At 55.5% G+C, this 25,836-nt stretch overlaps 1 protein-coding gene across 21 annotated transcripts in view; it reads right to left on the reverse strand.

The window, feature by feature from the left end:
- Positions 1-25,836, reverse strand: part of LOC308634007 (uncharacterized protein) — a 121,998-nt gene that overhangs the window by 11,579 nt on the left and 84,583 nt on the right. For 2 of the 21 annotated variants that reach the window (XR_014018941.1, XR_014018942.1), the window contains 3 exons: positions 4,684-4,802; positions 4,051-4,433; positions 2,212-3,096 (listed from right to left, as the gene is read on the reverse strand). The exons of 10 other annotated variants lie outside the window; for them this stretch is intronic. Coding sequence is in view for 3 of the 11 variants with exons in the window: in XM_081267552.1 (XP_081123678.1) it covers positions 24,784-24,836 (53 nt within the window). In the remaining 8 variants the exon portion in view is untranslated. Of the gene's footprint in view, positions 1-38; positions 1,336-2,211; positions 3,097-4,050; positions 4,434-4,683; positions 4,808-20,002; positions 20,205-23,427; positions 24,837-25,836 lie in introns of those variants that run through there. 9 more of the 21 variants (XR_014018946.1, XM_081267556.1, XM_081267552.1 and 6 more) reach the window with 7 other exon arrangements.

Consider the following 25,836-nt stretch of genomic DNA (forward strand, 5'->3'; position numbering starts at 1 on the left):
GTGGCTTCCTCTAAACACTCAGATTCCACAGTTAAGACTCACCACTGGGGCCCTGGTCCACTCATTGGGACCTTCCACCCTAAACATGCCAAAGGGTTCACAGCTGTGTCTGCAGGAGACGAAACATGACCCGAACTCGTCACAGCTCCACAGGGCACTAAGGGGCACGTCACGGCTCCACGGGGCGCTGAGGGGCACGTCACGGCTCCACGGGGCGCTGAGGGGCACGTCACGGCTCCACGGGGCGCTGAGGGGCACGTCACGGCTCCACGGGGCGCTGAGGGGCACGTCACGGCTCCACGGGGCGCTGAAGGAGGCATGTCACGGCTCCACAGGGCGCTGAGGGGCACGTCACGGCTCCACGGGGCGCTGAAGGAGGCATGTCACAGCTCCACGGGGCGCTGAGGGGCACGTCACGGCTCCACGGGGCACTGAGGGGCACGTCACGGCTCCACGGGGCGCTGAGGGGCACGTCACGGCTCCACGGGGCAGTGAAGGCACGACTGTGGCCCCCGCCTGGTGTGGATGGATCGTCTCAAAGACTCACAGGCAGCAAGTCCCCGGCCTTCGCCTGGGGAGGGAAGGAGACACAGCAGGCCAGCTCTGCTCCCAGCCCCCAGCTGCACCCGGCCCCAGCGGGCACTGCTTTTCCCCAGAGCCCACTCCTCCTCCCGTGAGCAGGGGTGGGACACGTGGCCACCAGGGCCCTCCAACACGCAAGCCCCTACCAACAGGCTGGAAAGCGCCTGCCCAGGTGGGCAAGAGGGGTGGCCGTGAGCCCAAACCCGAATGTGAGCAGGAAGCCGTCTTCAGCACGTTCTGGCAGGGGTCAGCCCTGTCACTGTCCCGTGTCTGAGACGGGGGCAGGGGAGGGGTCTGCAGTGGGGATGGTGAGCTCCAGATGCAGACGAGGAGGCTGCTGGCCTGGGGCTCGGAGGAAGAGCACGCAGCAGGCGCCTTAACTGGGCTGAGGGGTCTCGCTCTGCTTTCTCTGGGTGGACCTGAGTTGAACCTGGGACAGGTATCAGGGGAGGAGCAGTAATGGTCAAGTCCTAACCACTTTGATTCAGGCGTCACAGAGCTATTGTTGATCTTCCTGGCTGGGCACTGTAGACCCGGGCAGCTCAGACCAGGGGCCACCTTCATGAGCCAGTTGGTTAGATGGTGGGCTGGCTTCCTGGGCTGGTCAGCGTAGGTGAGGGGCTGGCTTCCTGTGGTGGTCAGCGTAGGTGAGGGGCTGGCTTCCTATGGTGGTCAGCGTAGGTGAGGGGCTGGCTTCCTGTGATGGTCAGCATAGGTGTGGGGCTGGCTTTCTATGGTGGTCAGCATAGGTGAGGGGCTGGCTTCCTGGGCTGGTCAGCATAGGTGAGGGGCTGGCTTCCTATGGTGGTCAGCGTAGGTGAGGGGCTGGCTTCCTGTGATGGTCAGCATAGGTGAGGAGCTGGCTTCCTATGGTGGTCAGCGTAGGTGAGGGGCTGGCTTCCTGTGATGGTCAGCATAGGTGAGGGGCTGGCTTCCTATGGTGGTCAGCGTAGGTGAGGGGCTGGCTTCCTGTGGTGGTCAGCATAGGTGTGGGGCTGGCTTTCTATGGTGGTCAGCATAGGTGAGGGGCTGGCTTCCTGGGCTGGTCAGCATAGGTGAGGGGCTGGCTTCCTATGGTGGTCAGCGTAGGTGAGGGGCTGGCTTCCTATGGTGGTCAGCGTAGGTGAGGGGCTGGCTTCCTGTGATGGTCAGCATAGGTGAGGAGCTGGCTTCCTATGGTGGTCAGCGTAGGTGAGGGGCTGGCTTCCTGTGATGGTCAGCATAGGTGAGGGGCTGGCTTCCTATGGTGGTCAGCGTAGGTGAGGGGCTGGCTTCCTGTGGTGGTCAGCATAGGTGTGGGGCTGGCTTTCTATGGTGGTCAGCATAGGTGAGGGGCTGGCTTCCTGGGCTGGTCAGCATAGGTGAGGGGCTGGCTTCCTATGGTGGTCAGCGTAGGTGAGGGGCTGGCTTCCTGTGATGGTCAGCATAGGTGAGGAGCTGGCTTCCTGGGCTGGTCAGCGTAGGTGTGGGCCTGGCTTCCTGGGCTGGCCAGCGTAGGTGAGGGGCTGGCTTCCTGGGCTGGTCAGCGTAGGTGTGGGCCTGGCTTCCTGGGCTGGCCAGCGTAGGTAAGGGGCTGGCTTCCTGGGCTGGTCAGCGTAGGTGAGGGGCTGGCTTCCTGGGCTGGTCAGCGTAGGTGAGGGGCTGGCTTCCTGGGCTGGCCAGTGTAGGTGAGGGGCTGGCTTCCTGGGCTGGCCAGCGTAGGTGAGGGGCTGGCTTCCTGGGCTGGTCAGCGTAGGTGAGGGGCTGGCTTCCTGGGCTGGCCAGTGTAGGTGAGGGGCTGGCTTCCTGGGCTGGTCAGCGTAGGTGAGGGGCTGGCTTCCTGGGCTGGTCAGCGTAGGTGAGGGGCTGGCTTCCTGGGCTGGCCAGTGTAGGTGAGGGGCTGGCTTCCTGGGCTGGCCAGTGTAGGTGAGGGGCTGGCTTCCTGGGCTGGTCAGCGTAGGTGAGGGGCTGGCTTCCTGGGCTGGTCAGCGTAGATGCTGTACTGGCTTCCTGGGCTGGTCAGCATGGGTGGTTGGCTGATGGCCGCTGGCTGCAGGTCCATTTTATTTTAAATCTATTCTTGCCCCTGTTCATCACCTCAGGGCCCTAGCCAGGAGCCTGGCCTTCCTGGGCGCCAGTCAGTAAGTGTCCAGAGGTGAAAGTGATACCCAGGGCAGGAAGTGGGTCTGGGTTAGAGCAGAAAATGCTGGGAAGGACCTGGTGGGTGGTGTCCCCTCAGGGCTGCACCATGGCTCTGTCCATCCAGTGATGAGAAGCCAGCCTTCCCCAGGGCAGTGAGAGGACATCAGGGCTCAGCTGCTCTGTGTATTCACAGGGACATGTCCCCAAACCCAATGCCACGAGTGAGTCATTCCTGGAATGGTGGATCTTAGAAGTCCTCAGACATGTCAGAGAAGCCCGAGTGCAGGTTCTGGGGTCATCAAACCAGCAGCAGAGCTTGGCATGCAGTGGACATGAAGGTCCCCAGCTGTCCTCTCTGGGAAAGGATCCATCTTCAGCAGAGAACAGGTGGCACTGGTAGGAAGAAAAGCAGGAGCTGCCATGAGCTGAGCAGGGCCAGCGCCATCTTGTCCCCTCCACCTGCACCCGCAGGGTGCAGAAGACCCTACCTCCTTCTCAGGAGAGGCCCTCAGAGCCTTGGTCTGCCGCGGCTCTGTCCCTGAGGGCCTTTGCTCTGGGGCTGGCTTCCTGTCCTATGATGCCAGGACTGGGGTCTGCCCTGGGCTGCCCTGGGAGTCGTGCTGAGACTCGTGTGGGTGTGAGGTGCCTATCACTAAACTAGCCACACGGTGTGAGCTGCGAGGGCCCTGATCCAGGGTCACGTGCAGCCTCGCGGCTCTGGTGAGGCTGCACGTGATGCTGGGTTCGATCCCTGGCACCACATTAAAAAAATAAAATAATGAAAGTAAAGGTATTGTGTCCATCTATATCTAAAAAAATATATTTAAAAAGAAGAAGAACAGGTGCTCTGTTCAGCAGGTTGGCTCAGCCTCAGAACTGTGGACACCAGGAGTGTGATCCCTCTGGACCACGGGGGGCTGACATCACCACCGGCTAGAAGCCAGGAGCACCGCAAGCGTGACAATGAGTGTTCCCAGACATTGCCAATGGTCCCTGGGGACAGAACCACCCGAGGGAGAACCACAAGTTAGACTCAGCAAGGACAAGCATGTGTGGGATGGCTCTGCTGACTACCTGTCGGGGAGGCTTCAGAGGACAGGTCCGGCAGAGCCTCGGCGAGCTGGGTCCCAGTGAGTCAGCCATAGGGAGGAAGGGAAAAGGCCAGGCCAGGGACAGCCTGCCTTGGATGAAGACCAGATGGAGGCTCCACCCTCCCTCCCACACACATTCAGGAAGCCCCTTCTCAGAGGAGCCCTGAGACCTGCCGCCCCAGCTCAGCCTGCACTCGGGCATGAGTGGCACCTGCACACTCGCAAGGTTCCTGGAGGGTGCCCAGCAGTGGCTCACCTTGTTCCAGGCTGTCTGCCCTGGCAGCGCCGACCTGGAGGCCATGGCTGGCTGGTGAGCAAGGGGTCTCCGTCCTGGCCGGTGAGACAGGGTTTTTCCAGCAGTGTGCCACCTTCCATCTCGTCTTCCTGGGGCAAGAAGTCCTCCAGCTCCTATGGGCTCTCACCTGGGGAGCCAGCCCAAATACTGGACTCCGTTTGGAGTGGTGCTGGTCTTTGCTGTGCTGTTTCCAAAGGCCTTGAAGTCCTTGCTTGGGGACAAGTCACTCTCACTGCTCACCTCCTGGGTTCCAAGCCAACACCTCTGCACTCTACTTTTCATCCACAATCAGAGGGCAGCAGGGCAGCTGTTCGTGAAACTAGACACCACACCTGCCCCTTCCCCTGGGGAGAAAACAGACATTGACCATGGCACACTTGTTCAGGACACCCAGGGGCCTTCCCTCAGAGCTCCTCCTGCTTGGCCTTTTAAGGGATTGGTAACACTGTGTCCCTCTTTCTTCCTGAAACCTTTCAGCCACAGTGGCACTGTGTTCACTAGGTTCTGCTGCATCCTCCAGAGCATCTCTGGGTGAGGTTCCCTGTCCTCCTGCCAAGCCCTATGGACACAAGACCTTGGATGACGAATGTCTACCTGTGCTGGAGCAGGAAGCAGGCGAGGATGGTATGTCCTTTCCATGAACCACACTTCTGGAGGACATCGATAGCATACGTGCTGTGTGCAGATTTCCCAGGGTGTCTGTCCATATTAGCCTGAACTCTCCAGAGAAACAAAACGAGAGAGAGAATATGATATCCATCTACACAGCGAGGGGGTTGTGGGACGGACAGAGAGGCACTGCAGTCGGTCCCCTGGGACCCAGGAAAGCCCACAGTCTGAGCTCCCGTCCCAGAGCCAGCAGGTGGCTTACAATCTGCTGGGGGCAGAGCATGGAGACTGGTCCTTTTGTAAAGGTCCTGGAAGTTCTGGGGTCGGGCCTCGTCTGCTGGAACTTTGAGCACAAGCCAGCACCTGTCCCAGCCCAGGACATGGTAGCATGCCACCAGCAAACACGTCCTTGGCCATAGGGGAGCCTCTCCTGCCAGGCCCATCAGTCCAGCCTGTCATCCACGATGCGACATCTCTTGAGGGCTTTGTATGCTTTGAAGTTTTAAATGTTGATGCTTTTCTTTCTTTTTTTTTTTTCAAATTATTTTCCACTCAAAAGACCAAATCTCTGGGTAAAATATGCTGCCACCAGGTGGTGCTTAAGGCAGTCACAACATGTTTCACAAGTAAGGTTTGCTCCAGAAACTGGGTTTTGTCCAAGACAGCACTAAACATTTTTTTCATTTATATATGAACGAACGTATTCATTGTTGACTCCACGTGTGACAAGTACAGTGTGAACAGCAGCGTCAAGCAGCATCTCCTGACTTTATTGAGGTCATGGATGTTTTTGAAAATTTGATAAATTTGGAAGGTTCTCCCCAGGAAATTGAACACAGATGCTTGTTCAAAAAATCTCATGTGCATGTTTGAGGAAGCAAGGTACAGAATGAAAATGCTTGCTTTAAAAACAGACCTCATCCGACGACTGCAACCAAGGGGCTCTGTCCACAGTGCCAGAACCTACCCTGTGCCAGTTCCGAGTCACAGCTGAGCCACCCTCATTCGGTCGTGGTTCACTGTGAGGGTGTACAGACAGGAGACACACGTGTGTAAACGTGTATGTGTAACACGAACACTGAATACTGACATCATGGACCTATTTGTTCATGTAAAAGTTCTCTGCGTGTGATCCTTGAAGCAGATGACTGACTCAGTAGTCATCACAGGGCTGGGCTGCTCACATTGCCACGAGCTGAGTGCTCAGAGGACTAACAGACAGCTTCTGCACACGAGAGCCCCACAGCCTGGCAGAGGAAAAGGGCTATGAGCAGCTCAGCCCTGTGATCACGAGGGACCTTGAGGGCAGAGTAGATCTGCCTTCCCCCTGGATCACGTGAGGCCTGAGGGCAGAGTAGATCTGCCTTCCCCCTGGATCACGTGGGGCCTGAGGGCTGAGTAGATCTGCCTTCCCCCTGGATCACGTGGGGCCTGAGGGCTGAGTAGATCTGCCTTCCCCTGGATCACGTGGGGCCTGAGGGCTGAGTAGATCTGCCTTCCCCCTGGATCATGGGGCCTGAGGGCTGAGTAGATCTGCCTTCCCCCTGGATCATGGGGCCTGAGGGCTGAGTAGATCTGCCTTCCCCCTGGATCACGTGGGACCTTGAGGGCTGAGTAGATCTGCCTTCCCCCTGGAACACGTGGGGCCTGGGGGCTGAGTAGATCTGCCTTCCCCCTGGATCACGTGGGGCCTGAGGGCTGAGTAGATCTGCCTTCCCCCTGGATCACGTGGGGCCTGAGGGCTGAGTAGATCTGCCTTCCCCCTGGATCATGGGGCCTGAGGGCTGAGTAGATCTGCCTTCCCCCTGGATCATGGGGCCTGAGGGCTGAGTAGATCTGCCTTCCCCCTGGATCACGTGGGACCTTGAGGGCTGAGTAGATCTGCCTTCCCCCTGGAACACGTGGGGCCTGAGGGCTGAGTAGATCTGCCTTCCCCCTGGATCACGTGGGGCCTGAGGGCTGAGTAGATCTGCCTTCCCCCTGGATCACGTGGGGCCTGAGGGCTGAGTAGATCTGCCTTCCCCCTGGATCACCTGGGACCTGAGGGCTGAGTAGATCTGCCTTCCCCCTGGATCACGTGGGACCTGAGGGCAGAGTAGATCTGCCTTCCCCCTGGATCACCTGGGACCTGAGGGCTGAGTAGATCTGCCTTCCCCCTGGATCACGTGGGGCCCTGAGGGCAGAGTAGATCTGCCTTCCCCCTGGATCACATGGGACCTTGAGGTCAGAGTAGATCTGCCTTCCCCCTGGATCACGTGGGACCTTGAGGGCTGAGTAGATCTGCCTTCCCCCTGGATCACGTGGGGCCTGAGGGCTGAGTAGATCTGCCTTCCCCCTGGATCACATGGGACCTTGAGGGCTGAGTAGATCTGCCTTCCCCCTGGATCATGTGGGGCCTTGAGGGCTGAGTAGATCTGCCTTCCCCCTGGATCACGTGGGACCTTGAGGGCTGAGTAGATCTGCCTTCCCCCTGGATCACGTGGGGCCTGAGGGCTGAGTAGATCTGCCTTCCCCCTGGATCACATGGGACCTTGAGGGCTGAGTAGATCTGCCTTCCCCCTGGATCACGTGGGGCCTGAGGGCTGAGTAGATCTGCCTTCCCCCTGGATCACATGGGACCTTGAGGGCTGAGTAGATCTGACTTCCCCCTGGATCATGGGGCCTGAGGGCTGAGTAGATCTGCCTTCCCCCTGGATCACATGGGACCTTGAGGTCAGAGTAGATCTGCCTTCCCTCTGGATCACGTAGGACCTTGAGGGCTGAGTAGATCTGACTTCCCCCTGGATCACGTGGGGCCTGAGGGCTGAGTAGATCTGCCTTCCCCCTGGATCACATGGGACCTTGAGGGCTGAGTAGATCTGCCTTCCCCCTGGATCACGTGGGGCCTGAGGGCTGAGTAGATCTGCCTTCCCCCTGGATCACATGGGACCTTGAGGGCTGAGTAGATCTGCCTTCCCCCTGGATCACATGGGACCTTGAGGGCTGAGTAGATCTGCCTTCCCCCTGGATCACCTGGGACCTGAGGGCTGAGTAGATCTGCCTTCCCCCTGGATCACCTGGGGCCTGAGGGCTGAGTAGATCTGCCTTCCCCCTGGATCACGTGGGACCTTGAGGGCTGAGTAGATCTGCCTTCCCCCTGGATCACATGGGGCCTGAGGGCTGAGTAGATCTGCCTTCCCCCTGGATCACATGGGACCCTGAGGGCTGAGTAGATCTGCCTTCCCCCTGGATCACGTGGGGCCTGAGGGCTGAGTAGATCTGCCTTCCCCCTGGATCACGTGGGGCCCTGAGGGCAGAGTAGATCTGCCTTCCCCCTGGATCACATGGGACCTTGAGGTCAGAGTAGATCTGCCTTCCCCCTGGATCACGTGGGACCTTGAGGGCTGAGTAGATCTGCCTTCCCCCTGGATCACGTGGGGCCTGAGGGCTGAGTAGATCTGCCTTCCCCCTGGATCACGTGGGACCTTGAGGGCTGAGTAGATCTGCCTTCCCCCTGGATCACGTGGGGCCTGAGGGCTGAGTAGATCTGCCTTCCCCCTGGATCACGTGGGGCCTGAGGGCTGAGTAGATCTGCCTTCCCCCTGGATCACATGGGACCTTGAGGGCTGAGTAGATCTGCCTTCCCCCTGGATCACGTGGGACCTTGAGGGCTGAGTAGATCTGACTTCCCCCTGGATCACGTGGGGCCTGAGGGCTGAGTAGATCTGCCTTCCCCCTGGATCACATGGGACCTTGAGGGCTGAGTAGATCTGCCTTCCCCCTGGATCACGTGGGGCCTGAGGGCTGAGTAGATCTGCCTTCCCCCTGGATCACATGGGACCTTGAGGGCTGAGTAGATCTGACTTCCCCCTGGATCATGGGGCCTGAGGGCTGAGTAGATCTGCCTTCCCCCTGGATCACATGGGACCTTGAGGTCAGAGTAGATCTGCCTTCCCCCTGGATCACGTGGGACCTTGAGGGCTGAGTAGATCTGACTTCCCCCTGGATCACGTGGGGCCTGAGGGCTGAGTAGATCTGCTTTCCCCCTGGATCACGTGGGACCTTGAGGGCTGAGTAGATCTGCCTTCCCCCTGGATCACGTGGGGCCTGAGGGCTGAGTAGATCTGCCTTCCCCCTGGATCACGTGGGACCTTGAGGGCTGAGTAGATCTGCCTTCCCCCTGGATCACGTGGGGCCTGAGGGCTGAGTAGATCTGCCTTCCCCCTGGATCACATGGGACCTTGAGGGCTGAGTAGATCTGCCTTCCCCCTGGATCACGTGGGGCCTGAGGGCTGAGTAGATCTGCCTTCCCCCTGGATCACATGGGACCCTGAGGGCTGAGTAGATCTGCCTTCCCCCTGGATCACGTGGGGCCTGAGGGCTGAGTAGATCTGCCTTCCCCCTGGATCACGTGGGGCCCTGAGGGCAGAGTAGATCTGCCTTCCCCCTGGATCACCTGGGACCTGAGGGCAGAGTAGATCTGCCTTCCCCCTGGATCACGTGGGGCCTGAGGTCAGAGTAGATCTGCCTTCCCCCTGGATCACATGGGGCCTGAGGTCAGAGTAGATCTGCCTTCCCTCTGGATCACCTGGGACCTGAGGGCAGAGTAGATCTGCCTTCCCCCTGGATCACGTGGGGCCTGAGGTCAGAGTAGATCTGACTTCCCCCTGGATCACATGGGGCCTGAGGTCAGAGTAGATCTGCCTTCCCCCTGGATCACATGGGACCTGAGGTCAGAGTAGATCTGCCTTCCCCCTGGATCACATGGGACCTGAGGTCAGAGTAGATCTGCCTTCCCCCTGGATCACGTGGGGCCTGAGGTCACAGTAGATCTGCCTTCCCCCTGGATCACCTGGGACCTGAGGGCAGAGTAGATCTGCCTTCCCCCTGGATCACGTGGGGCCTGAGGTCAGAGTAGATCTGACTTCCCCCTGGATCACATGGGGCCTGAGGTCAGAGTAGATCTGCCTTCCCCCTGGATCACGTGGGACCTTGAGGGCTGAGTAGATCTGCCTTCCCCCTGGATCATGGGGCCTTGAGGGCTGAGTAGATCTGACTTCTGCGTGGATCACGTGGGGCCTGGGGGCTGAGTAGATCTGCCTTCCCCCTGGATCACATGGGACCCTGAGGGCTGAGTAGATCTGCCTTCCCCCTGGATCACGTGGGGCCTGAGGGCTGAGTAGATCTGCCTTCCCCCTGGATCACGTGGGACCTGAGGTCAGAGTAGATCTGCCTTCCTTCTGGATCACGTGGGGCCTGAGGTCAGAGTAGATCTGCCTTCCCCCTGGATCACGTGGGACCTTGAGGGCTGAGTAGATCTGCCTTCCCCCTGGAACACGTGGGGCCTGGGGGCTGAGTAGATCTGCCTTCCCCCTGGATCACGTGGGGCCTGAGGGCTGAGTAGATCTGCCTTCCCCCTGGATCACGTGGGGCCTGAGGGCTGAGTAGATCTGCCTTCCCCCTGGATCATGGGGCCTGAGGGCTGAGTAGATCTGCCTTCCCCCTGGATCATGGGGCCTGAGGGCTGAGTAGATCTGCCTTCCCCCTGGATCACGTGGGACCTTGAGGGCTGAGTAGATCTGCCTTCCCCCTGGAACACGTGGGGCCTGAGGGCTGAGTAGATCTGCCTTCCCCCTGGATCACGTGGGGCCTGAGGGCTGAGTAGATCTGCCTTCCCCCTGGATCACGTGGGGCCTGAGGGCTGAGTAGATCTGCCTTCCCCCTGGATCACCTGGGACCTGAGGGCTGAGTAGATCTGCCTTCCCCCTGGATCACGTGGGACCTGAGGGCAGAGTAGATCTGCCTTCCCCCTGGATCACCTGGGACCTGAGGGCTGAGTAGATCTGCCTTCCCCCTGGATCACGTGGGGCCCTGAGGGCAGAGTAGATCTGCCTTCCCCCTGGATCACATGGGACCTTGAGGTCAGAGTAGATCTGCCTTCCCCCTGGATCACGTGGGACCTTGAGGGCTGAGTAGATCTGCCTTCCCCCTGGATCACGTGGGGCCTGAGGGCTGAGTAGATCTGCCTTCCCCCTGGATCACATGGGACCTTGAGGGCTGAGTAGATCTGCCTTCCCCCTGGATCATGTGGGGCCTTGAGGGCTGAGTAGATCTGCCTTCCCCCTGGATCACGTGGGACCTTGAGGGCTGAGTAGATCTGCCTTCCCCCTGGATCACGTGGGGCCTGAGGGCTGAGTAGATCTGCCTTCCCCCTGGATCACATGGGACCTTGAGGGCTGAGTAGATCTGCCTTCCCCCTGGATCACGTGGGGCCTGAGGGCTGAGTAGATCTGCCTTCCCCCTGGATCACATGGGACCTTGAGGGCTGAGTAGATCTGACTTCCCCCTGGATCATGGGGCCTGAGGGCTGAGTAGATCTGCCTTCCCCCTGGATCACATGGGACCTTGAGGTCAGAGTAGATCTGCCTTCCCTCTGGATCACGTGGGACCTTGAGGGCTGAGTAGATCTGACTTCCCCCTGGATCACGTGGGGCCTGAGGGCTGAGTAGATCTGCCTTCCCCCTGGATCACATGGGACCTTGAGGGCTGAGTAGATCTGCCTTCCCCCTGGATCACGTGGGGCCTGAGGGCTGAGTAGATCTGCCTTCCCCCTGGATCACATGGGACCTTGAGGGCTGAGTAGATCTGCCTTCCCCCTGGATCACATGGGACCTTGAGGGCTGAGTAGATCTGCCTTCCCCCTGGATCACCTGGGACCTGAGGGCTGAGTAGATCTGCCTTCCCCCTGGATCACCTGGGGCCTGAGGGCTGAGTAGATCTGCCTTCCCCCTGGATCACGTGGGACCTTGAGGGCTGAGTAGATCTGCCTTCCCCCTGGATCACATGGGGCCTGAGGGCTGAGTAGATCTGCCTTCCCCCTGGATCACATGGGACCCTGAGGGCTGAGTAGATCTGCCTTCCCCCTGGATCACGTGGGGCCTGAGGGCTGAGTAGATCTGCCTTCCCCCTGGATCACGTGGGGCCCTGAGGGCAGAGTAGATCTGCCTTCCCCCTGGATCACATGGGACCTTGAGGTCAGAGTAGATCTGCCTTCCCCCTGGATCACGTGGGACCTTGAGGGCTGAGTAGATCTGCCTTCCCCCTGGATCACGTGGGGCCTGAGGGCTGAGTAGATCTGCCTTCCCCCTGGATCACGTGGGACCTTGAGGGCTGAGTAGATCTGCCTTCCCCCTGGATCATGTGGGGCCTGAGGGCTGAGTAGATCTGCCTTCCCCCTGGATCACGTGGGGCCTGAGGGCTGAGTAGATCTGCCTTCCCCCTGGATCACATGGGACCTTGAGGGCTGAGTAGATCTGCCTTCCCCCTGGATCACGTGGGACCTTGAGGGCTGAGTAGATCTGACTTCCCCCTGGATCACGTGGGGCCTGAGGGCTGAGTAGATCTGCCTTCCCCCTGGATCACATGGGACCTTGAGGGCTGAGTAGATCTGCCTTCCCCCTGGATCACGTGGGGCCTGAGGGCTGAGTAGATCTGCCTTCCCCCTGGATCACATGGGACCTTGAGGGCTGAGTAGATCTGACTTCCCCCTGGATCATGGGGCCTGAGGGCTGAGTAGATCTGCCTTCCCCCTGGATCACATGGGACCTTGAGGTCAGAGTAGATCTGCCTTCCCCCTGGATCACGTGGGACCTTGAGGGCTGAGTAGATCTGACTTCCCCCTGGATCACGTGGGGCCTGAGGGCTGAGTAGATCTGCTTTCCCCCTGGATCACGTGGGACCTTGAGGGCTGAGTAGATCTGCCTTCCCCCTGGATCACGTGGGGCCTGAGGGCTGAGTAGATCTGCCTTCCCCCTGGATCACGTGGGACCTTGAGGGCTGAGTAGATCTGCCTTCCCCCTGGATCACGTGGGGCCTGAGGGCTGAGTAGATCTGCCTTCCCCCTGGATCACATGGGACCTTGAGGGCTGAGTAGATCTGCCTTCCCCCTGGATCACGTGGGGCCTGAGGGCTGAGTAGATCTGCCTTCCCCCTGGATCACATGGGACCCTGAGGGCTGAGTAGATCTGCCTTCCCCCTGGATCACGTGGGGCCTGAGGGCTGAGTAGATCTGCCTTCCCCCTGGATCACGTGGGGCCCTGAGGGCAGAGTAGATCTGCCTTCCCCCTGGATCACCTGGGACCTGAGGGCAGAGTAGATCTGCCTTCCCCCTGGATCACGTGGGGCCTGAGGTCAGAGTAGATCTGCCTTCCCCCTGGATCACATGGGGCCTGAGGTCAGAGTAGATCTGCCTTCCCTCTGGATCACCTGGGACCTGAGGGCAGAGTAGATCTGCCTTCCCCCTGGATCACGTGGGGCCTGAGGTCAGAGTAGATCTGACTTCCCCCTGGATCACATGGGGCCTGAGGTCAGAGTAGATCTGCCTTCCCCCTGGATCACATGGGACCTGAGGTCAGAGTAGATCTGCCTTCCCCCTGGATCACATGGGACCTGAGGTCAGAGTAGATCTGCCTTCCCCCTGGATCACGTGGGGCCTGAGGTCACAGTAGATCTGCCTTCCCCCTGGATCACCTGGGACCTGAGGGCAGAGTAGATCTGCCTTCCCCCTGGATCACGTGGGGCCTGAGGTCAGAGTAGATCTGACTTCCCCCTGGATCACATGGGGCCTGAGGTCAGAGTAGATCTGCCTTCCCCCTGGATCACGTGGGACCTTGAGGGCTGAGTAGATCTGCCTTCCCCCTGGATCATGGGGCCTTGAGGGCTGAGTAGATCTGACTTCTGCGTGGATCACGTGGGGCCTGGGGGCTGAGTAGATCTGCCTTCCCCCTGGATCACATGGGACCCTGAGGGCTGAGTAGATCTGCCTTCCCCCTGGATCACGTGGGGCCTGAGGGCTGAGTAGATCTGCCTTCCCCCTGGATCACGTGGGACCTGAGGTCAGAGTAGATCTGCCTTCCTTCTGGATCACGTGGGGCCTGAGGTCAGAGTAGATCTGCCTTCCCCCTGGATCACGTGGGGCCTGAGGTCAGAGTAGATCTGCCTTCTGGGTGGATCACGTGGGGCCTGGGGGCTGAGTAGGGCTGCCTTCTGTGTGGATCACGTGGTGCACAGTTATTTATTTAGCAGCCCTATTATCATTAGGCCGTTAACATCGTTCCACTTATTCATTTTTTTAAAATGTTGTGTTAAATTTCATTTATAAAAACATTCCTTGAAAGGTCTTTCTGAGGTTATTATTCATAAATCATAATGTAAGGACAAATTCTTGAGAGATTCCTTTCCTGAAATCATTATCTAAGCGTCATGCCTCTCTTTGTCACAGTTGCTCAGGTCAGGCAGCCCAGAGCTAAAGTCCTGTGAATCCAACACTGCAGCTCTGTAGGAAAGAATAACTCCCAGTACTGGGCTGCTATCAATGTTCAGATCAGAATAATTTTCACAATTAAATAAAATTTAATTTTTGGCTCAGGTGATAGAAGATTATATCAGATTTCTCATTCCTTGGAAAATCAGAGAGAACTTAATAACAAATACCATAATTATCTGCAAAGACTCAAGAGTGATTAAATTATCAGGAGGCTGCTTCTCCTGAAACTGTTTCTTTAATTAGCTAAAGCTGGCAGTATATATTAATATTTTCAGAGATATTTGCATACATTCACAACAGGCTAACCAGATATTAGTTGAAATATAATTTTTCTAATATTATGTTAGAAATATTTTAAGAGTAAATCATATTATCATGTTTTTCAGTGATTACTAGGGTAGACACTCTTGATTTATTACCATAAATTCCCTAATTTAGGAATTGAAAATGCTTCTTGTTTTCTAGGATGCGATTTTCAAGTCTGCTTACCAAACAGAAGGAAGTTCTAGAAGCCAGGACCTGCTGGTACAGTATTTTTAATGATCCATACCCCAGTGGGACACAGGAAAGCCTCCTGCGATCATATGGCTGGCAGCACCCTGGCCCTCAGGCCCTTGTGACCACAGCCGGAAAGGCCTTGGGCAGCAGGGCTTGGACAGGGTGAAGGTGGGTGGTCCTGGGTTAGCCCAGGAGGACAAGAGTGGAGGACTGTGGGCAGCAGGAGTGGAACCATAGTTCATCAAGTCTCAACTCCACCCCCACCTGTGAGTCCTGTGCCTGACCTCAGGGCCACGCAGCTGGACTGGAGGACCTCTAGGCAGGTTCCTCAGTGTCAGTTCAGAGGAGTGCAGGGGGCATGTGGCCACAGAGTCACAGTGGGCTCCTCTGGCCTCGTCAGGCCTGGCTGAAGGTGACTGCTCTGAGCTTCCTTCTCCTGTAGGAAGGAGAGGCTGCGCTCAGGGGCCAGCCAGGGGAAGGCCCAGCAGCCAGGAAGCCCAGAAGTCTCCTCAACACAGCCTTCAGGGTGCCTGCAAGGCCCAAGTCCACCTTGCCCAAAGGAAAGTTCACCTGGAGCACTGCTTTCCTCTCCCCACACATAGAAAAAGGATTGCAGGAATTAAAATGCAATGTATTCAAATTACAATCTACCCAAATCATGATTCCAAAAGAAAATACAGTATTCATATTCAACTTGCCATCCTAATTAATTTGTCCATATTATTTCAGGAGTTCTAAAAAAAAAGGCAGTCATCAAGCAAAAATGGGAGTATAAATAAAGCAATTCAATTAATTCACTATCCATTTAGCCAATTGGCAGAAGGAAGACCTCTTTGCTAGAACAAGGGGGCTGGTCAGAACTGCCCAGAAAAGCCCCCCAGGAATATGTGCACAGAGGGCTGACCTCAGGAGCTACCTTACAAGATTATTCCATCTGAAAACATATATGCTCTTCTTCCGGAAAGTTTTATTTAAAAACCTCAATGTTCATAGCAGCAGACAATAGAAGGAGGTCTCCCACAAACCTCCTGCTGCCAAGCTCACACCACCTCTCCTGTCCTCATCCCCCTCCTAAGTAACACACATTTATCAAGATTGATAAGCCTAGGGGCTGGAGATGTGGCTCAAGCAGTAGCGAGCTCACCTGGCATGCGTGCGGCCCGGGTTCGATCCTCAGCACCACATACCAACAAACATGTTGTGTCCGCCAAATACTAAAAAATAAATATTAAAAATAAAAAAAAAAGATTGATAAGCCTAGTGACCGTGCCTCACCTCCAACGTCCACAGTTCACGTTAGGCTCCCCTAATCATTCATGAGTCTTGTAGTCTTCCTCATGTATCATATATATATTGTGCTAATTTTATGCCTAAAGGTTTTATTTCTCTGAGTGTTAGTATAATGGCAATGTGTTTTTAGTCTCAAAATCAACAATTACTAATAGGGCATTATGTAAAATTGTGGATGTGTAACCGACGTGATTCTGCAATCTGCATTTGGGGTAAAATTGGGAGTTCATAACCCACTTCAATCTAATGTATGAAATATGATATGTCAAGAGCTTTGTAATGTTGTGAACAACCAATAAAAAAAATTTAAAAAAATCAACTAGTACATAAGAAATCAATTAACTTTGTGTGTATAAACCTTGTATCCTAAAAGTTGCTTAGTTTCAGAAGTATTATTTGTTTGTCAATTATTTTGTATTTTCTACAGTCATATCATCTATGAACAAAGACAGTTTGAGTTCTTTCCAATCCATATGCCTCTGTCTCCTTTTCTTGTCTTATTGCATTAGTGAGGACTTCTAGTGTGACCTTAGAAAGCAGTGACCAAATAACACCTCACCTTGTTTCCAACTAGCATACCTGCTTCTCTGTCCCTATTTCCCTTCTAAAATCAACTTGCTTTCACTAGTCTTATCAAGTAATGAATGAACATTGCTGTTTGTTTTGAGGAAATGAGGCTATTGTATTTGAAAAATCTGAAGCCTCCTAGCTCCCACAGGAGGACTCTCCCTGGAAGGGTGGAGTCTAGATCCCAGGGGGTGCAGGCCTTGGCCTCTCCCACCAGGACCCAGCTTTGCCATATTCCCTGCCCCTGCAGAGTCCCAAGGCCACAGGACAAGGAGACGCTGTGCATGTAGAGAGCCCAGAGTGGCGGGCACTCTCCGCGAGGTCAGTGTTCTCTGCGCTGAGCCTGAAGCTCCACAGTGCCCAGCAGCTCCCTGGCTCACATGGCAAAGTGCAGGTCTGCTCTGGCTGCACCCCAACCTCACTGCTCAGAACCAGCTCAGACTGGTCTGCCAGAACCCGGCACAGAGGCGCTGCTGAGGCGTGGAAGAAGCATGTTTGTCAAGGAGAACATGTGCCTTATAAACAGCGTCCAGGGAGCAACAGGGGGAATCTGCCCTGTCACCCTCAGCCATTCCCTCAGAGGCTCGGGGACATGAAATGCCACAGGGTGGAGTGCAGTCACCAGGCAGCAGCTGCAGATGTGTGTCCAGGGATGGAGCCATCTGCTGGTCCACACTCGGCAGAAAGTCCATCGTGGAAAGGAGGAGGCTGCCCCAGGGAACAGGGGTTCAGGTGGGGCACCCCATTTCTGTTGCACATGGAGCAGGCACACAACCACACAGGGAAGGACAGCCACCCCAACTACTAACCAACACTGGCAAGAAGCCGTACTACAAACTCCCTGGACCGTGCAGCCTGGGCATGTGCCCACATCCCGTGGCAGAGGGCTTCTCCAAAACACCCAGAGACCCTCCACGCTGTCCAGGTCACCAAGCATGCAGAAGGACCAAGACACTGCCTCAACCAGGAAGTACGTCAGGGGACAGGACAGGTAAGTGAGGGCTAGATCAGTGACAACAGCATGCAGTGTTGAACTTAGTGACAACCCAACTCACTGACAGTCAAACCTCACGTGGGATCCTAGGTTAGATCCCAGAGCAGGAAAGAGACAACGGGGAAGAAAGGAAGCCCTGAGGAAGGGGACTTCAGCTAATCAAATACTACTATTTACTTATTGTGACAAAAGTAACAGTGTAACTACTATGCTAGCTAAAGAAGGAGCTGGGGTGGGCACTGGAAGACCCTGCTCCCTCTCTGCAGAGCTTCTGTAAGCCCAAGCTTCTAAAATCGCACTGGGTGGCACTGACAGCAGATCAGAGGCTGCAGATGGAAAGTCTAAAGAACAAAAGAAACACAGCAATCCAATCCGAAATGAAGCACAGAGGGAAAAGACCAAGACACACCCACACACACCCAGAACAGGCCAGAACAGCCGGCTGGCACTGGAGAAAGCAATACCAACAGGACTCAGACCATCACCTCATCCTCATAAACAGAAAGCAGCTCAACCTGGCCCTTACCTGAATGTAAGAGCTAACATCCTAAACCCCTAGAAAAGATCTTTATGACCTGGGCTGCAACCATCTCTCAGATAGGGACAAAGGGCAGGACCATGGAAAGAAAGACACTGACTGACTCATAAGGATCTTAGACATTCCTCCTTCAAAAACTACTCTAAGAAAACTAAAAGGCAAGCTGCAGGGAAAACACTTCAAAACAGGTATCTAAGGAAAGCATGTACGCAGGACATGTGACATCACACAGCTCCATGACAAGAGGAGGTTGTAATTGGCCAAACAAAAGACTTGAAATGACACTCGGCAAGAGAACATCTGCAGATGGTCAATGCCCTGTGAAAACAGGCTGGGTCAGCGTCACTGGAGAAATCAAATTAAAGCCACAATGAAACCCACCACTCCGTGCTGCAGTAGGACCCACAACACCCGTCAGCACACACAGCGACGGTCACCCACGCAGGACGGACACCCATAAGTGACGGACACCCATACAGTGACGGACACCCACGCAGGGATGGACACCCATAAGTGACAGACACCCACACAGGGATGGACACCCACACAGTGACAGACACCCACGCAGGACGGACACCCACGCAGTGCCAAGCTTGAGCCGCTCTGGGGAGTATGGGAGAGACGGTGGCTCCTGGCCTTGCTAAGTGTTCCCTGCCGTACCACTCAGCAGTTCCAGTCCCCGGCTAAGTCCCCAGAGGGGTCATCCAAGAGAGGAAGATCCCACGTCCCCACAAGGACACGCGTGCCAATGTTCACACCACTTTATCTGTGACAGCCAAGTGGAACCAGCCCAGATCTCACCAGCTGTGAGACGCCAGTGTGAGTGGCACATCCCTGGTAGGAACCACCTTGCAGGGAGGGGCTGCCCAGGACCGCAGCTCACCCTGGGAGTACAGCGGGGAGGAGGGCAAGCACCAGAGATCCAGGAGGTCTAGAAAAGGGGAAGTGACAGGGGCACTCTGGAGAGGAGGCAGGGACAGCAGGAGCCCTGGGAGTGACGACACCAGCCGGCATGGTCCCCTGTGCACTTTGTCCAAGCTCACTGAATTTCACTCCTTAAATTGGTGGGCTTCCATCACATGACTTCACCTGCAGGCGCTGATTTAAAGCACTAGGTTGCCACTCCCAACCTGCAGGTGTTCCCAGTGCACAGAAGACTAACCACGTCCTGGTCCTACTCCTTGCCAGGGTCCCTGGCTGCCTTTGGGCCCTCCCCCTCTCCCTGCCTCCCCAGGACCCAGGTGTGGAGAGCAGAGACTTGAATCATGGCCTTGGACTGCCTCATGGCTACGTTTGCACTGGGAACGTCCTATGCAAAGGGGCAGGTCAAGATGGGCAGTTACTATGGTGACGCCTGGCCTAGGGCAGCTCTGGGCAAGGCACAGAGCTATATCATCTGACCTTGGACTCAGGCACAAACTCCCGGGGTTAGAGAATTCTGAGCATAACAAGATAACCTCGATGTCTTGCAAGTTTCGCTGCGACCTTCAAGTCTGTCTGCTCTACTGAAACTCCCACAAACAACCTTTTGATGATAAAACCTAAGTAATAAACATGCTGAGCCAGCTCCAGTTTCCTCCACCAGAAGACAGTGCCCCTCTTGGTCCCAGCTTTCCCTGTGGGCTTGTCTTTTCTCAGTCCCCCATCACACCTCGCCGCGTTCTGAATTAACCCTGCAGGACAGGGCACCCAGGCCCACACACAGCTGGGCCAGGCATTTCCCCACCCCGTTGCCCTGCAGCTCCCTGCCCTGGAACCTGCCCACCAATCCCTTCACCTGGAAGCCGTCTCTCTGGCCTCTCTGAGCTTCCTCCGCCCACCAGGGGAGCCTCCTTTACATAGCACAGGAGCCACAGTACTTCCAGAGCCAGCTCCACGGTTTACCCAGGAACGCTCCCATCCTGCCACCACCTCCCAGAGAGCCTGCCATGGCAGATGTTAACTGAGACACTTGAAGTACACAGATTGTAAAAAATAGACAATTATTTCAAATTCATATAGCTGCATGCAAAAAAAGACAAAAGAAAATTCACGATTATAACAATAAGATTCCACAAGGCTTCTGTTCACAGGCACAACACAAAAATCAAAGCCTCGTTGTACACCAGCCATAACCAATTAGAAAATGTGATTTATTTATTTGTGTATTCACAACCATGGGGGAAGGAGGCACAGTTACCTAGGACAAACGAACACTGGTGTCCAAACATGTGTGGAGAACATCAGGGATCTGCAGGAGGCGCTGACGGGGGAGCAAGCGAGAGATGCTGACGGAGGTGTGATCTCATGAAGAGCTGGTTCTCCCCAAGTGAGTCCTGGGTCCAAAGAAACTCCAGTCAACATTCCTAAGAGACTACTTTTGTAGAACTTTTAAAATACATCCTAAAATTCATAAAATGAATGTATAAGCTCCCACTAACATGTACAACTTTTTATGTTTCAATATGTTGGTTTAAATAAATGTTATTTCAAAAAATAAACTAACCATCATGTGAAAGTATGAAGTTCCAGGGTCAATGAAGGAATTCTGAAAAAGAAGCCCAGGAGGGTGGCCATCCCTTGGGGCCCCCAGGGCAGGGAGCGTGCCCTGTGTTCCAGTAGGGGCAGCAGCCAGCAGTGCAGAAGAGGCCATGGTACGGAGCCATGGCCACACAGCACAGGATGCTGTGCCCAGAGGAAGCAAGTCGGGGGAAGGAGGGGGACCTCTCGGCTTCCAACAAAGACTCCCAAGGACTCTTGGCTTTGCATACTGGGGACCAGGGTCCTCACTTCCTGCAAGAAGAGCTGCGATTGCAGATGGCTCAAAGACCAAGTGGTGAAATTCAAATTAGAGAAGAGAGACGAGGATATCCTAATGAACCAAAGGGCAAAAAAGAAAGGCCAGATCTTAAAGGAGAAGAGCATCCATCTGCCATATCAACGTGTAAATGCTTGACAGGAGAGAAGACGCCTTTCACACATGGAAACAGCACGGTGGGGAGAGCGCCAATTCATGTGACCTGTGAAGCATGGTGATCTAGAAAGCAGCTTTTCCTATGAGGGGCAAGAGCCCACAGGCAAGGCGCACAGGCTCCTGTTCCCCGGGAGCAGCTGGGAGGCCCAGCCAGCAGCACCTGATGGCCAGGAGGGCAAGGCAAAGAGGAGCCGTGAGGTGGCATGCCACTCCATGGGGCAAGAACTAGAGAGGATCTGTGCCTGCTGGCAGCTGGGGTGGGGGCTGCGGGGAACCCCTCTGGGGCCTCCGGTGCTGCCTGGTACCCTGCAGAGGGCCTCCAGGAGCAAAGGAGAGAGCTGGTCTCAGGAGTCGCCCACCACCTCCCCACATTCAACTGAAGTGCAGTGCACAGTCAGGGAGGATGGTCCACCAAACCCCCACACAGGCCTGCCTCTGACCCCAACAAGGAGGAAGACATCAATAGAGGCCCGAGGAGGGGCCCAGTCCCCTCTGAACCACAGGCTCCAGCTCCAGAGGCCGAGACGCTGCTCCTCCCCGCGACACCTGGGTTCCCAGGCACCCGTGACACAGGCCTGCCTCTGAGCCCTGTTCATCCCCCACAGTGACTTCACTGGTTCATCTGATCAGCTAGTTTGAGATTTTAAAAAAAATACGTTCGATGTAACTGTTCTTGCAAACTGGGTGAGGGACAATTGCTACCAAGTCAGAAATCACTGCTCTTTTCCTGAGACACATGTTAAGCTCCGTGCCTCATTAATCTTCTTTCTGCTCTAACACTGTAACGACCTGGCTACTAAATCTTTTAAGTCACCGAATCATTACTCTTTAATAATCTCCAATGCAAAGCTCTGAGATTTCATCTTTCTCAAGGCACCAGGCGGCCAGTTCCAACAAGGTGAAGCCAGCCCGGCTTGGAGAAGGTGATCCCAACAGCACCCGGCCAAGCAGGCTGCACCCACGGGCAGCAGGGTCCTCAAGTGAGAAAGGGCCAGGGTGGATCCAGATGGACACACTGCCAGCTCCAGTGCCTGAAGGGACACACAGGAGGGGAAGGGCCCTGGAGGCTTGTCTTCAATAGGACATCTATTGCACTTTGGGGGCCACAAATGTGATCCACGTTCTCTGGAGAAAACCTCAAAGAAGGTGAAAGCTCAGCCGGCCCTTCAGGGAGGAAGCTGGCTCCACACAGGCCCTCTAGTCCAGGGGTCAGTGCTCCCACTGTCCTCAAGGAACCCCGCGGCTCTCCTGGAGAACTGGAACCTTCCTTCCCTGTATCCCTTACCTGCTCCTCCCGGGGGCGTCTGGGAAGCGTCTGCTGGTTGCAGCCCCTTGCGTGCCTGCAGTGGTGTGAGGTGAGAACCCAGGGCCCCCAGGGCAATGTCCCTTACTTGGCATGGAGTGCCCAGCTGCTGCACCCAGGTCCCAGGAGCCTCTGCCATCTACATGTCACTGAGCTGTGGAGATCCCATAATAGTGCTTGACCCATTTCCTAATATTGAGCATTTAAATGGCTTCTAATTTTTCATATTATAAATGGTCTTTTAAATAGCATCCTGTGCAAAAATCAGTGCTGACCACTCCTGGAGGTGAGCCTGCTGGCAGAGCACGGTGTCCTCCAGCCCCACATCCAGGAGCCGCCCTTCTGAGGAGGACTCTGCACCGCCCGGCCCCCAACCCCGATTCCATCTTGCCATTGTCACTGCTGTGAGCACCACTGTGCTTCACCCTAACTTCATTTCTTGATTGCTAATGAAGTGGAGCATTTTGAATGTGCCTGTCTTTCTTTGACTCAGGGCTGCTTCAGGTCAGGAGTTAGGGGCTGAGGACTAGAACCCCCAGGCCACAGGTAGGTTCTGATCTCGTCCACACTCCCCTGAGTTATCTCGGCCCCATCATCTCCAACCATCAGGAATTGACTGGTAGGGAGGCTGCATTCCCCCCATGATCTGCATCGGTCGGTCCTCACATCCAGCCACAGTCACCATGAGCCTGTGAAAGCCCAAGTGCATGCTGGGAGCCATAAGCTTGGGCCAGGCTGCTAGTGTGGTGGCACCGCGCTCATGCCCACCACACCCACACAGCTCCAAAACGCTTTACCACCATTAGGGACAAAGGGAACTCCCTGGAAAACCGTGCCATCTGACCCACTTACAATTTAATGAGAATTCCAGATACCTGTGGGGTGCACCTGGCTTTCTCAGGGTGTTCATCCTCAGGAAATGCGCCCTGAGGTTCTGACTTGTCTCTATCTCCAATTCCACAGAAAGCCAAGTGCTCAAGGCTATTGACAGAGACTTGAGCCTCTTAGAGCAAAATGAAAGTCAATACAATTGCCCTGCCATCTTTATTTATATTCTAAACCTGCTTCAAATGGAAATGTGGATAATGAACAGACACTGATTAGATTGTCCATATGAATATTCATGGAATCACCTGGACTTTCATGTTAATTTTGTTCTTTCTCTGTGGCTGCCTCTGAATAGCAAAGCTTCCTTCCTTCCAAAGATGGGAGTTTGGTGCTGATTAGAAAACAAAGGAAGAGACTCAGTTTGAAATTCTGTCAAGGAAAAAAATAGTCAGCAAACAATGTCACCAGTTTCAGGGTCTAAATTGACCTTTTAATTTAAGATGCGTTCCACCTTCAAAATCTACCCTAATTCAGTTTCTTCCTACAACAGAAATCATTTCATCTTAAGTGGAAATACATTTGGTGACTGCTGTAGAGTGGATGCATTCAAGGGTTATCATATTAAACTCCGGCGCTGGGGTTTTCTTAGATGTTGAACCAATATCCACATTTCACCAAATGCCTAGAGGGAAAAAATTCCTGACCTACCAAGCAGAAGTCCCTACACTAAATCAGATCACAGGGGACTGTTGGGTGCCCTGTCCCCCAGGGCTGGCCATCCTGCCTGGAAGGAGGAGCAGCTTCCCAGGAGAAGGCAGCAAATGCAGAGTCCTCCCAGGGGCAGCCAGTCCTGATCGGATGGTGCAAGGTCCGCAGAGAGGAAGACCAGAGACCAGGTGTGGGAGAGCGCAGCAGAGCAGCTGTGTGTGCACACAGGTGCGGCCACCCTCGGGTGCAGGTGGCAGGATGACACACCTCTCAGTCAGGGTCTTCACAGAATGCTGAGCTGAGAGCCCCCGGAGCTACAGGGAACTAGGGAAAGCCACAAGCAAACCCAGCGTGGATGCTGGCAGCCCCTGTGCTGGGCAGGTGCATAGAGCGGGCCTCCCACACCACGGATCTGCTGTGGGGGGTCTGTCTTAGGTGAACTGCCCCGAAGCACACTCCCAGAGGGCACGGGGTGCAGGTGGCTCCAGGATAACGGAGGGCGAAGTGGGGGCAGAGAGGTGCAGGACATCAGGACAGAAAGGTCCACACCACACTCTGGGGATGGGACGGTCCCATGATTTCAGTCTCACCACTGGTTGTGGGCTTTGGACGCAGATGGGCCACTCGGAGGGTTTACATTAAAGCTCAGGTGCTTGACATGGGCAAGGGCCGCCTTGTGACTCCTCTTAACAGAAGGCTTCTGAAGTGCACAGCAGGGGCAGCTGCAGGGCCTGGCTCTGGCTTCTCCAGAGCAGGCAGGGTACAGTCAGTGACTGCGCAGCCCCATGCCCTTCCCTCCCAGAGGTGGTGCCAGGATCAGAAGTTTATTATAACTGTGCACCTGTTACACAGCTCCCAGGAGATGCCAGTGGGACAGACAGACCCCGCAAGTCAGACGTGCCGCCTACAGAGGTGATCACTCAGCCTACTTCAGCAGCAGCAGCGTGGTCCGGTGGAGGGGGGGCGTGGTGGTGAGACGGAGGTGGCCCTGCGTGGATGGTAGCACTTATGGTGAATGATGGAGAGCCCTGCAGGTGATGGTCACACCTTCACATTTGCTTGGTTGGTTTTCATTTTGAAATACAATCTTCATTATGAATAATTATCTCTGACAATCAAGACCCGTAGAACAATCATTCCCAGCTTCATCAGGACCTGTGAATGCAATAGATTTGACTTATTAAATTTTGGATGAAACGATGGCTTCTAGTCAAATTTCCAAACCGTTTGAAAAGCCATCTTGTCCTGGATCTTCCCGGCAGCCACTGCCCACTGGCTTTGCCCGGCAGTTCCCAGACTCACCCCCTCCCTCCCGCAGCCTGAGGCCCTCTGCTGAGGGCTCTAGTGGACAGAGCCTGCTCTGCTTATGCACTCAACAGGCTGCAAGTGTCAAGAGTTGACACCTGGGCCAGGGGAGTTGGGATAAGCCCCGGTCACCACTGGGGATGGGGGACTTGGTGTGCGTCCACACTGGCTACTTGTGCTGGGAACCTGCTGAATCATCGGCCCTTCGTGGACTCTGCTCTTCCCTGGCCCACCTCCCCACATGCACCACTGCTGATCCCTGGGATTGGCTCCCAGCACACACACTGCTCTCCGCTCCACCTGCTGCTGCTGAGTGCCTGCCCTGAAGCACGACCCCGCTGCTCTGCAGCTCTGCTGGGGTCAGAAACCAGGTGCTCCCTCCACACAGCAGCAAGACTGTGGTTTGGAAAAAGCAGCCTTGAAACAGAAAGTGATGAGGAAGCCCAGCTGCTCTACCTCAGCCCCACTTCCCGCTGCAGAGGAGTCCCAGCCCCAGCCCAGGCCAGGAGAGGGCAGCAACAGCAGGCAGTGGCTGGTCAGGGCTCAAGAACACACATGCAGGTGCGGCCACCCTAGGGTGCAGGTGGCAGGATGACACCCTGGTGTAGGTCAAGAGGGCCGTGGGCAGCTTGCTTCAGCTTCCAAGGTAAATGCGTAGGAGAGAGCTCTCTCTGAAGCTCACAGAGGGGGGTCGTGTTTCACTTCACGGCAGGCACGCACAGCGTGTTCACGATCCAGATGCCACGGGGGCCCTCACCCTATGCTCCACCACCCCCACTACTTCCTTCAAATAAGTGGCATAAAATAAGCTTGTTGCTTCCTTGTGGACAAAGCTGCACGCTTCCCTTTT

Source organism: Spermophilus citellus, assembly GCF_964194105.1.
Source record: "Spermophilus citellus genome assembly, chromosome: 15".
Taxonomy (NCBI): Eukaryota; Metazoa; Chordata; class Mammalia; order Rodentia; family Sciuridae; genus Spermophilus; species Spermophilus citellus.